The sequence below is a fragment of the Ixodes scapularis genome, unplaced genomic scaffold, assembly GCF_016920785.2.
Source record: "Ixodes scapularis isolate PalLabHiFi unplaced genomic scaffold, ASM1692078v2 PGA_scaffold4__175_contigs__length_147842914, whole genome shotgun sequence".
In the NCBI taxonomy this organism is placed as follows: Eukaryota; Metazoa; Arthropoda; class Arachnida; order Ixodida; family Ixodidae; genus Ixodes; species Ixodes scapularis.
The window spans coordinates 142658681-142671903 of record NW_024609879.1 but is presented as its reverse complement, the minus strand read 5'-3'; the positions used below and the strand labels follow the sequence as shown (position 1 = coordinate 142671903).

The 13223-nt window shown below is 45.9% G+C and overlaps 1 protein-coding gene across 2 annotated transcripts in view; it reads left to right on the top strand.

Moving 5' to 3' along the window:
* The window catches only part of LOC8041507, a 44851-nt gene that overhangs the window by 11885 nt on the left and 19743 nt on the right, over positions 1 to 13223 (top strand). For both annotated transcript variants that reach the window (XM_002414730.5, XM_040215970.3), the window contains exons 9-13: positions 153 to 212; positions 960 to 1096; positions 4527 to 4656; positions 6902 to 7018; positions 7513 to 7662. In XM_002414730.5, the coding sequence (XP_002414775.3) occupies positions 153 to 212; positions 960 to 1096; positions 4527 to 4656; positions 6902 to 7018; positions 7513 to 7662 (594 nt within the window). The remainder of the gene's footprint in view (positions 1 to 152; positions 213 to 959; positions 1097 to 4526; positions 4657 to 6901; positions 7019 to 7512; positions 7663 to 13223) is intronic.

The window sequence follows — 13223 nt, the reverse complement described above, 5'->3', positions numbered from 1 at the left end:
GGTGCAGTAAGGGTAGACGGACGAGTCACATTAATCAGTAAGGAGGCATCATTGAAAGGATTTCATCATTTTTTGTTATGTCGTTGCATATGAAATCTCTGCAGTGCATGAATCTATCATGTTTGATCTTAACTTTTGTCTTTCTGTTTCAGGTTATAGAGAGCAGGGTCAGGGGAGAAGAGGAGGACAACACCGTTACCGTGTCTCATTTGGTGAGTGTCACCCGTTACTAGTAATCGCACAAGCCAGAGGTGGCCAGGTAGATGTGTGCAAAGTGTCATGATAGAACATTTTGGAGCGAAGAGTTACAACAAAAAGTGGGCGTGGCAGTATTTTTGTTTTTTTAGCCTCAGTCGGTGGCCCAAGTGAATTCCATCCATCGGTATCTTGTGTTCCTTAATTTTGTGCCCCTACTCTGGAAACAAGCACCTAGAAGTTTGACTCGAAAGACGCCATTGCAGTCCTGAGCTGCTCATTTAGATGTTTGTGCGTCTAGATCGCACAGTTTCAATTTTACTTCCTTCGGTGTCGAGAAGTGGTTCAAAGCAGTACATTGAGCCATTTGTGTCTAAACTGCTCCACGTGTGGAGATAGAATACAAAGGCATTCCGTTTACAAGCGCAAACAACGTTTAATAATCTTAGTTAGAGGACAGATGCATCATCCTTGGAGTGCCAGACGACGAAGTTTCTCAGTGTGTTGGTCGTTGATCGTTCACGGAAGCTTTGGCAGCCAGAAGCTGGGACGCTTTTTCTTTCCCCCGAAACTTTTTGCTTTATTTCCTGCCCGGATTGCGACATTTGACAGCATGGCAGTCTGGCTTTTGTGGGGTCATCTATCGCCACTTTGAGACCACTTTTGATGCATGGGTGGGACGGGAAGCTAAACAGACCGGTTGGAGGCACGGTTCGGCAACCCTGGCTCCGCTGCCTCGGGTTGATGCTCTTCCCCGTCCCCAGAACCTGGTGGACCTGGCCGGTTCGGAGCGCACGACAGAGGCACGGACCACGGGGGAGCGTTTCCGCGAGGGCAACTTCATCAACACGTCGCTCATGGCTCTCAGCCGGGTCATCTCCATGCTGAGCCGCGGGGAACAGTGAGTGCCTAGGTCCCGTCGGTTGGCGCGGACTCTTCCGCCCATCGGAACGACTTTCTCCCTTTTGTGAATTGGGTATATCTGTAAAGAGGAAATCATCAAATATATGCTTTGTATGTGGAGCCATTCATTAGGCAAATCATCATTTTGTCTGGTATCACATTAAGATGAGTTTTTGATAATTAAAACAAGATTCATGGCTTCCTAGCATTCGAATTAATGAATTCATCTATTGTATACACAAATACAACAGCAATCATCTAGGGCTCGGCTGTTTCCATTCGTAATGCGTGTTTACAGTTGGTCAATTCTGATTTCGGATTGCTTTCATCAGGTGAAATGATATGGATGCAATAAAAATTATGCAGATGTGAAGTCAATAATATTTGTCATACCTTGCAATCACCTTTGTAATGTTTTTATGCCACTCCAGTGGACTCGTCGATCGAATCGTTTTCTACTGCATGTGCACAATCTTTCATAAAACACGAAGCTTCTCTAAAAAACTTGGAGAGCAATGTTGCGGTAACATTCCTTCAGCGAACCTACTGGACATGGCAGAAGAGGAAAAGAAACGCTGGTCGAAGTACAAACGACCACTGCGCGTAGAATTCCAAACGGCTGTTGCAATCTTTTCTCTGCCACTTCCTAACTAGGTCTGACATGTTTGCACTCCTTTACCTCACCACCCCAAGTAGAAGAGACCACCCGGAAAGTCCACGACCCGAATATCCATAAATTGACTGATGCCAAGGGCCCCTGGTCCCGGCTAAGGGCGGTCTCATACCTGCCAGCTTTGCCAAAGTGGCCGGGAGCCTCCAGAATTTTGATCACATCTCCCGGGTGTATGAGCGCGACCTCAAATCTCCCTAAAATTTGCCGTCATATCTTTTTTTTTTTTTACGCTTTATTGTTATTATCATAAAGCGGATTACTCGAGTAGTTTCAGGGTATTCCGACGGGTTACTACATGACAACTCAGTTAGAGCAGCAGCGTAAAACGAGGGTAGATTTCCAAACGCCAAGGTACAAAAACTCTACTCTGGAGTAAATTCGAGCGCCTTTCGGAACACGGCTTTTATAATCATGGGTGCGCAGCTCTAGGCTAGGCGCAAAGCTTCAGTTGGCTTTGTCAGGTCGTCGAGTGAAGTGCGGAACGCCGAACCACTGTTTCCCCGAGTTTAGTTGGAACGATCAATGGCGCTTTCAAAAACCAAGAGGAAGTACTTGCAAGTATTTCTGAGATTATGCACGACTGAGTTTCTGTGCTTTGTCAGTTCATGGAAGGGTGACAAGTATGGATTCTGTACCACGTGCACCTGTGATGTGAGCGTTTCGCATGGCGGCTAAGTTGACATCAAGATACACATCGCTTCACAAAAGTATCGGAACTATGTTCGTGCTGCAGAAGGGCCCGGCACCATCTGCAGTTTCCTCCAAAACAACTGCAAAGACAGTGTGATTTGCAGATACATATTCTTGTCAAACCTAAAAAAGAAAGTTTCTTGATGTTTCTTTTTTTATCTCACCCCTCCCTTGTGCAGCGGTCTCCCGAATTTTCATGTTGCTAGGTTGGCAGATATCCGGTCTTTCAATTTCAAGAAAACAAGCAAAACGACGGACTTTTCTTGGGCTGCAAAAGAAGGGGAGGGAGAGCAAATGGGGGCCTCAGTCGAGACCCCGCAAGAGTTTATCTGGGAATTGAACGGCTCAAATGAAAGCGGAAGGAAACGTATGCTTGGCGGCAAAAGGACGAGGTTCAGACAATCGGTTGTGCCGTAAACCTACGGACGTTTATGGCGACAATCGCCAAAACCAGTCCACCAATAAAAGCACTCGTTCCCTCCGCCAGGCGGACACAGACGCCCCCTTCCTCCCAGTTGGCGGGACCAGCTTGGCCAAGCAGGGTCACCCAAAATTTAGTTTCTTTTTATTTTATTTTTCCCTCGTGTTCCAGACGGTTTCTGCAGCAGTTTTTGCTCTGCCCTTCCCATATCAAGATTGGGGACCTTCTCACAAGTTGCGAGACAATTTGGTGGTCGTGTTTGTAATATTTTTGCGCATAAATCTGAGAGGTAACTGTAGCAATGTTACTCATTAGTTACTTTTTAGAATAGTAACCTTGTTACAGGTACAAGTTATTTTCGCTAAGCAGTAACGAGTTACAGTTACAAGTTACTGAAAAAAAGTAATTTATTAGCAGTAATGTGTTACTAGTAACTAATTACTGCTCAAGACTGCTTCCACCTATTGCAACAATTTTTTTTTTTTATTATTGAAATGTTTTCTTCTGCTCGTTTAAAGTTTTCTTCCTTCTGTCTATCGGAAAAACTTCTTTTGCCTTTTGGAGCACTTTTCTTCTCGTGTATTAGCACAATTTCTTTTCCCTACTTGAGCAGTTCTCTTCCTCGCCTCTATTAGGACAGAAGTAATACAGCAGAGGCATATTACGGCACATTGAATACACAAAAAGGGAATGAAGAAATAAGAGAAAGGTGTGAGGGTGCAATTTAAGAAACTGTAGGGGGAACATGCAACATCTCCACAAAGGTTTCTGGCATTTGCCCTGCCTCCTAAGAGAACAGCAAGAATATTGTCGCATTTGGCAGCTTGAGAGATTAATGTTTCTCCTGCCGTTTCAGGATCTGCGTCTCTCCTACACTTAAAGGGACAATACACTGCTTTCTGCATTTGTCTGTTTATGGTCATAACTCCCATGGGCTCTAAGCACCCTAAGAAACCAAACATTGCATCCGTGCATCCCCAATTTCTCTATTAAAACAGGTATCAAAGATTGCTAACCTCTAAACTATCGCAGGCACCGCAAATAAGAGCTTCTCTTCTGTGATGCGTGCGATAGTTCCGAGATAATGGATCCTTGATACCAATTTCAATTGAGAAATCTTCCACACATGGATATAATGTTTGGTTTTACAGCGGCAGCTGTTGGTGGCTCGTCCCCCTGTTTTGCGACAGCGTGGGCGTACACTAAAAGTTACCCCACCAAATTTGGCGGAAAAAGTAATGTCACGTGACCTGACGTCACAGGACCTACAAATTCAAGTACACCGCTAAATTTAGCGGAAAGATTGACATTGCGTGACCTATGCATCAATTCAGTTTTCCCGCTAAATTTGGTGGGAAAGCGCATCACAACCTTAAGATTGTTTATTCATTGACGACGCTAAGTCAACGCAACGTCGATCAATGTCAGATCACCATCGGTACAATGTCAATCGATTGTCATCGTCGTATCGTTCACTGAGCAGCACAGCTCCCACTGTCTAAATGCATCACGTCCTGTAATCGTCATACAGTTTTTTTTAGGGCGCATTGGAGTTATGACCATAAATAGACTATTGCAGAAAGTGGTTTAGTGCTTCTTGAACCTTTGCTACTTTCATTCCTAATCTTCTTCTAAATGCTTCAGGGGCTTCATCAACTACCGGGACTCCAAGCTTACTCGGATCCTGCAGAACTCCCTCGGAGGCAATGCCCACACAGCCATCGTGTGTACGGTCACTCCCAGCTCGGTTTTGCAGACGAGCTGCACGCTCCGCGTAAGCATTTCGGCCATCAACGGACCACAAAACATTGTCAGAGTCAGCGGCGGACGAATTTGGAAACGGCAGAGTTTGCAGGCGACCTCGTAGGTGTCGAAAGTAACTTCTACCAATAGGCGCAGTGAGCAGACGACTCACTCCGTCATCTGCTTGCTTTGTCCAACGGGAGGTGGTGCTATGCGTCGTAAGCGTTGTCGACTGTGTCGTGTATGAACCGGAACAAATTTGTTGGTCTCATTTTTTACAAAATGGAAGCTATGCCCTGATTTTAGTAGCTGAAATGTACCACTTCTAAGCTCACAGGCCTCCTGAATTGCCCAAAAGGTGCTGCAAAAAGGGACTTATTAGGACTTGTTTTTGATAGTACAACCTCCAGCGTCTCGGGCTGTCGAACATGCATACTGGTTTTCACCACAAAAACCGTAGTAAAAGAGTATGGGTCCTTGTGGAGCATTACTAATTTCCCCCTTTATGGAGAGAATTAAGATATATTTTGCTGCATTTTGGATTAGATATATGTTCTCTTGCATCGCTTCTTTCGACAACCCCATCTTGTAAGAACTACTTTGTGCGGCGTATGAGCAATGCACAAAGCTTCCTTCTTTCTTGAGATGAAAACGACTATAGAAGCTTCCCTGCTCTGGTACAAAACGCAAAACCGAAAAAGAAAATACAAAAAAAAAAAAAAGATTGAGGTACACCTAAGCACTTGTGAGTTGTTAATGCGAAAGCATGTACATCATTCTTGCTGTACGCGTGTTGGCGTGCTGACCGGGCGCTGACTAGAGTTTCCGTATAGGCTCCCTACAGGAGCCAGAGTTGCGCGTTCATCCCCGTGTGCCATCTTTCCCGCACAGCATGTTGATCCCTCTCCTCACGTGACTGAATTTGGCGAATAGCGGCGCTGCGTGTTCGATGCGCGGCGCGCTCAAAAGCAGAGGAACATACACCGGGGCACACACAACATCTGCTCTCCTGCACGGCACTTGATCCGGCTCCTCATGTGATCGGATCTCGGCAAATAGCGGAGCGGCGCGTGAAAAAGATGCTCAACTCTGGCTCTTGTACCAACACCGCTTCAAAGACCGGCCACCCTATGGCGCTTCATGTCCGGCGAATGGGAGCCTGGTCGTTGCGCACTAGTCAATGGGATCGAAGCGATGGGAGCTTGCTTGACTTGTAGAAGGATTTAAGAGTCATTTGGCATGGCTTCAAAGCTGATGATGTCGGCTCGCAACACGAGACAGTTAATGCTTTCGCATTAAAAAGGCTCGAGGTACACCCAAGCACTTCTTATGAGTTGTGAATGCGAAAGCATATACATCATTCTTCCGCTCGCTTATTTCGTCTGCAGCGGCACGCTGACGGACACGCAGTGCCATGGAGTGCCAGGTCGTTGAAACTGACGCGCACCGTCAGTTTCAATGACCGGCCAGCTCATGGCACTGCGTGTCCGGCCAATGGGAAACTCGTCGACGCGTACCAGCCAATGGGACTGAAGCTGAAAATCCATCAGCTTCACTCTGCTGGAGAATTTTGGTGCCATTGGCTAGCTTTGCACATGGTTTCATGGTTAAGAGCTGGCTTGACTTGGAGAAAGGATTTAAGGTGCCGTTTGACGCGGTTGAAATGCTGAAGACATCAGCTCGCTCTATGAGCACTTAATGCCTTTGCGTTAAAAATGCAAACGCTGTTGAAGCACAGGTCAAAGCTAAAATACTAACAGTGTGAGCCAAGAGACGCCTTTTCTTGTGTTCCAAAGTAGAAAGGAAAAAAAATGAGATATTCTCATGTCACCGCGCAGAGATAAGTCGCATACCCTAGCAGTGGAGGCGTGAACCTGGCACTTTCGATTGTCTTGCGGCATTGAATCTAGCCGATTGCAGACGTCGAAAGTGTTCTTCTGTTCTTCAGCACTACAGAGAAAGATAAGCTGGGCAAAGGTGCCACAAGCAGTGCAAAGCCCAGTCAGGTGAGCTTGTACTACCCAACAATGAGGGTGCCACAGTTTATTCAGGGCTTCAGTGCAGGAGGCCTTTTCAGGGAAAGTTTGAGCTTTCAATGTGCAGGTGTAGAAGTGTTTTTGGCTTGTTTTACGGCGGAACACCGACTGCAGCGTAAGATTCATTAGACGGTCTGTTGCTGGGATGCTCGGGACTGCCTTGCATCTGAATGCACGTGTTTGTGAAAGTGCGCTGTTGCAGCCCCTTTCCTCCGCATCTTTTTGTCTTCGCGTGCCCAGTTTGCCAGCTCCGCCAAGAAGATCTGCAACCGTCCAGTCGTGAACGAGGTGGTGTCGGACAGCACCATGATGCGTCGTTACCACAGAGAGATCCAGACCCTGCGTCAGAAGATGAAGGTGAACTCTACTTCACCTCTTGGCTTTTGAAACCACCGTGCCACTTGTACGCGGGCAACTTGTTTCACATTTCTTGGGTTACTTGAAAGGCATTAGGACAAACCAAAAATAAAATGAGATAACTACAGTGGAATCTCGTTAATTTAAACCCGGGGTGTAAAACTTTGTTCGAATAAGGCGAAGTTTGAATTACCGGGGGTTTCCTTCCTAGAAACATAGGATGGGACCTGCATGTTAGTAGTTGGAATTAATGAGATTCCACGGTATGCTAGTAGGACTAGGACCCATTGTATGTTCCTATAATTCTGCACAGGCATTCGAGGGTCCCTGTGCGGGACCCTTAGATTTCGTTTTCACTCGCAATGTTCCTGTAAAGCAACCGCATTTCATTGCATTTCGTCAAATGAACAAAGCTGCAACAATTTTATAACTATGGCAGGACGTACACAGGGAAAGGCTACGACTGAAGTATGTCCCTCTGGCATCTTTCGCAGGCGATGGAAGACGGCACCCTGACGAAGACGCTCCAGGAAAAGGACTCAACCATAGAGTCCCTGAGCAGGAAGGTGGAAGAGCTGGAGCGCCAGCTGGTGGTGTCCACACACTCCCTGCCGCAGCTGATGACCCCGGTACCTGCGGTCGAGGTGAGTGGCTCACCATCGTCGTGTTTGTGTCTCTTGAGCCGGCAGTGTCGTACACGTTGCTTCAACGGAATGTCGAACTCTAGGAGGTAGAATGGTCCTTCCTTGTTCCTCGGTGAAACGCTGGGGCATCCAGTTGAGTGGTGATAACATGCGACACTGATGTCCTGGTGTCATGTGACATCACGTTGCAGTGCGACATCACATGGTGTCTTGCATCACTGACGTCGTAGTGTCACGTGATATTGAATGTCACATGGCATCACGATGTCACGTGTTGTGACCTCGTCGTGTGATACTGTGATGTCACATGACATTGTCTACCATGTTGTGACCTGATGTCATGTGACATTTCATACTGAGATGTCGTATGACATGTTACGCTGTGATGTCACATGGTATCACAACACTGATGTCATTGTGTCATGTGACATGATACTGTGATGCATACCTGCCAAGTCTCTTGTATCACCCGGGGATTCCGGAATTTTGTATGACTGACAGGAAAATCTGCCAGAAGATGCAAATCATCCCCCCCCCCCCCCCTGCCTCCCCAATTAAGGGGGGACATAAGCATACATTTCAAATTTGTTTGAAAAAGATCATTCTTACAGCTAAGCTCTTATGCACTAGGATCTGGGAAGAATTGTGTCCACGGATGGTCATAGAAAACTCCTCATTGGTTGTGACAAGTATGAATAAACAAAAACAAAAAGGGGGGGCAACCAGTGCGAGTCAGCCTTCCTTGGCATCATTAGATAGGTCCTGATCCATTGTTATCATCTCTAGGCATCGTCCTAGACATTGTAAAAGTAACAGCTTCACTGGTCCTCCATCTTCGCATAAAGTGGAAGGGCTCTAAAAATTTTTTGAAGTTTCCGGTTTTTGAAACTAATTTACGCCCTTACACTTAATTTGATGACCAAATGCCAAATAGTTATATTGGTATACAATATTTTCACCACATTGTGAGGCAGTATCAAAATAAAGGAATTCAGTGTTTGAATGCATTTTTTTGAGTTCCGCTTTTTGCTGCAAATTTCATACTAAGGAATCTTTTGTTCGAAGGTAAAGGTATTCTGATACCACAATCAAGATGTTTCTGAACTGAAATTTACTGGGGAATTGGGCTATCTACTTTATTTTGTTTTGAGTTGAAATTCTCGGTGATAAAAAACTATGTTTTCAGAAATTGACATAGGACCGATATGCATCTCATATTTTGAGGTAACTCTTCCTGATATATTTACATTTTAGTTATATGATAAGTGTAATAACAAAAACGGCTTGACATAACAAAAATAACAATTTAATTAAACGTTTCGCCTCCCATGCGGGAGGCATCTTCAGTAGAGCACAGAGCGAGTGAGAGTCGCACAAAAAAGTTCGGCTATTTAGGCATAAAGTTTGCGTACACCTCCGGCAGGGGGCCATGGTTCTTGTTTACCAGCGATGAATCATTTCCGCGTTTGTCGTTCTGGATGAACCAAGATTCCAGCAGCTTCCTTGGTCCCCACCTTTGATCCCTCGCCAAAGTCGATGCCTTGTCTAAGTCAAATTGATGTCCTGACGTCCATGTGTGGTCGACGAGTTCGGACTTGAAGCGGGTGGCATTCGTGGAATTGGCGACATCCCGTGCGTGTTCTTTTAGTCTTGTTTTTCTTTTTCGTTCCGTCTCTCCGATGTAGGAAGCGTCACATTCCTTGCACTGCACCTGGTAGATCACGCCCCTTTCTGCCTCTGGCGGGGTCGGGTCTTTTGGCTTGGAGATAACATTGGCAATTGTTCTGTAGGGTTTGCATACAGTTCATACCCCTAACGGCCTAAGGGCGCGTCCCAATGCCTCCGAAACCCCCTTAACGTACGGGATGCACACGACGCCACATGTTCGTTCGGCTCGATCCGGGCGCCGACGGGACATTTGTTTCTTAACGCGATTGATAAATCGGTCGGGGTAGTTACGTTTCTTCAAAGCCTCCCGCACATGGCTGAGTTCTTGATTGCTAAGTGTTGAGTTTGATGGGACTGTTTCTGAACGATGAAGTAGCGATCTTACAACTGAGCTTTTGTGTTGAGTAGGGTGATGAGAGTGGTAGTCAAGAAAGTTTTGTGTGTCACATGGTTTACGATATACGGATGTCTCCATCTTAAAGAAAGGTTCACTAGTTCTATGGACACGTACATCTAAACACGGCAAGGTACTGTCGGTTTCATGTTCACAGGTGAACTGAATTGAGGGGTGGACACTTCTAATTGCGGTGAAAATCGGTTACGTTCTCTCTTTTAACTATTACAAACGTGTCATCGACATAACAACGGTAGAACTTCACGGGGAAATCAATGCCAGACATTACCTTTTCCTCAACATATTCCATGACAAGATTCGAGACGGTTACGGAAGCTGAACTCCCCATAGGGCATCCGCTGACCTGATGATATATGTCCCCATTAAAACTAAAATTGCACTGGTTGAGACAAAAACGCAAAAGAAGTATAACGTCATCAACAAGGAGGGTTGTACGAGTGGACAAAGACTGGTCTGCCAACAACCAGTCACGGGCGACCTCAACCGCCAGGGTGTTGGGGACATTCGTAAATAATGAAATCACATCAAAGGATACCATAGCCTCGTGCGGTAGCAGGGTCTGAGCGCGTATAAGTTCAACAAACTCATGGGAATTCCGGACGCTAAACTCATTGTTTCCCGTAAGACGGCTCAGAATCATAACCAGATATTTGGAAAGGCTGTAAGTGGATGAACCAATAACATATACAATCGGGCGTAGGGGGCAACCCGGTTTGTGAATTTAGGGGAGTCCATACATCTTGGGTGTCGCGGCGTCAAAGGAGAAGAGACGACGGTATAGGTCGTCACTGATGCGTCCTTTCTTTTTCAGCTCTCGAAGGTGGTCAACTAACTCTCTTTCGGACTTAGCAGCGGGATCTCTTGATAGCCTCACGAAATAGCGACTGTCATTTATAACTTCATACATCTCCTTCATGTAGTCATCTCTATCGAGCACAACGGTTCCTTTTCCTTTGTCGGCCTTTAAAATCATGATGGAGCTGTCTGACTTCAACTCATTAAGAGCAACGCGTTCTTGTTGACCTAAATTCGACCCGGCCGGTTTCGCATTGTTCAAAACACTGACAACGCGGCTTCTCTCGAGATTTACCCCTGTGACATCGTGCACATATCTGAGTTTCTCTTCAATTTTGATTATGAAGTCACGTTTTGGAACGTACCGTGGAGTAAGGGCAAAGTCCAGCCCTTTGGATAGCAGACTCACGTGTCGGGGCAGAAGGGGCTTGGATGACATGTTGAACACCTTACATTTCTCAGTCCTGGATGGCGATCTCGGAGGCAGTAGCCGGGTGAGCTTGTTTTTATGCGCCTCTGTGCATCTGTTCCTTTCCATCTCCTCGGCCTCCCTCCTTGCCAGGAACACATTCCGTAGGTCATTGTATGCTAGCGTCTGTCGTAGACTCTGCTCCGCCGTGGACTGTCGACGTCTTGCGTGGTAAATCCGCTGTTGGTTATCCTGTATGCGCGCCTTCACACAGTTGCGGCCGTAGTCCCTGACCACCTTTCGTCCGTACGGTGTGTCCACCAGAGGTTTGCACCGTAGTCCATTGGGAATCACGTCCTCATGAAGGCACTGGCGATTGAAGTCTTGGTGGCACTGTAGGCGGACGATCGTGGTAGATTGGTTAATGTACTCTCTCACATTGCTAAGTGCGATACAACCGTAAAGGTTACGGATGAATGCAAAAATACTCCAGAAGCCGGGCGAAGACATGATAAGTGTAATAACGAAAACGGCTTGACATAACAAAAATAACAATTTAATTAAACGTTTCGAGGGATCGAAGGTGGGGACCGAGGAAGCTGCTGGAATCTTGGTTCATCCAGAACGACAAACGCGGAAGCGATTCATCGCTGGTAAACAAGAACCGTGGCCCCTTGCCGGACGTGTACGCAAACTTTATGCCTAAATAGCCGAACTTTTTTGTGCGACTCTCACTCGCTCTGTGCTCTACTGAAGATGCCTCTCGCATGGGAGGCAAAACGTTTAATTAAATTTTTATTTTTGTTATGTCAAGCCGTTTTTGTTATTACACTTATCATGTCTTCGCCCGGCTTCTGGAGTATTTTTGCATTTTAGTTATAAAAACTAGGTAGCCCGAAGTCCCACATTTCCCACTTTATATTCAAGTGGTCAAAATGGTGCTTAATAGCTTCATTTGCATGTCATGTATTTCTAAACGAAGAGTGACACATCTTCTTATGCAGGTATGTAAACTTGTCCTAGAGAGCTGAAAGTTTGCACAGTACACCTACATCTGAAGTTAAACCTCCTGCAAATTTCATTCTGATGACTTGAGTAGTTTACAAGTTAAATCTCTAGTCAGTGTCCCTCCTTAAACGAGGAGTCTTTGCCCTCTCAACAGACGGCTGTAATAATAGCTGTATCTCGCTAGCATGAGCAGTGCAGTATAAATGTAATGAAGTTGTCTTCATGTAAATTTATTGTCAATATTTCTTCTTAAAAAACTGCTCCCCCACCGCAGAAAATCCCCTGGATTTGGTTTTGGAACTTTGCAGGTATGGTGATGTCATGTCATACCGTATTTACTCGCAGAATTAATGCACTTTTTTTTCCTAAAAGTCTATACAAAGTTGGGGGGGGGGGGGGGGGGGGGGTCGTTCATTACGCAAAGTAAAATTTTTGCATCCGTATTTACTCGCATAATGAAGGGACCTTTTATCCTGAAAAATCGACGTAACTTCTTATCTCTTTGCGCGCGGCGCGCAACCCCGTAACCCAACTTGGTTGTGCAAAAAGAAAAAAAAAGCTCCTCTTCGTTTTCTTTTTCTCTTAGTTCCTTGGGTTGTTTTTTGCCGTCTGTTGCAAGCTGTTTCGTTTGCTTCGAGGGCTTCTCTGCTGCTCTTTCTTACCTCCTTGCGCGCGGCGCGCGACCCCAAAATCCAGACTGCGCTGTGCAAAAAAAAAAAAAAGCTCCTCTTTATGTTTTTTTTTTCTTGCGTCCATTGGATCTTTTCGAATTTTTAAGGTGTTTTTGTTCGCCTACACTGCCCATGCATTCGCGACCTCGCTGCGCCAGGATAGAAAAGTGAGTTCATTTCACGCGCTTGGAGGGAGGGGGTCAAAATTTTTACGCTTGAGTTGGGGGTGCGTTTAATACGAGAGTGAAAAAAGAAAGTCGAAATTTTGAGAGCCGACTTAAGGGGTGCGTTCATTGTGCAAGCAAAAACGGTACTGGTGTTATGTGTTGTGACCTGGTGTCATGTGATACCATGGTGTCATAGGACAACATGTTACACTGCGATGTCACATAGTGTTGCATAACACTGACATCATGGTGTCACATGTTGTGACCTCTTGTCACATGACATGTTACACTGCAATGTCACATGGTTTCACATAACACTGACGGCATGGTGTCACACGTGACCTGTTGTCACATAACATGCAATACCGTCATGTCATTTGACATGGTGTCACATGTCGTGACCTAATGTCACGTGGCATGTGGTACTG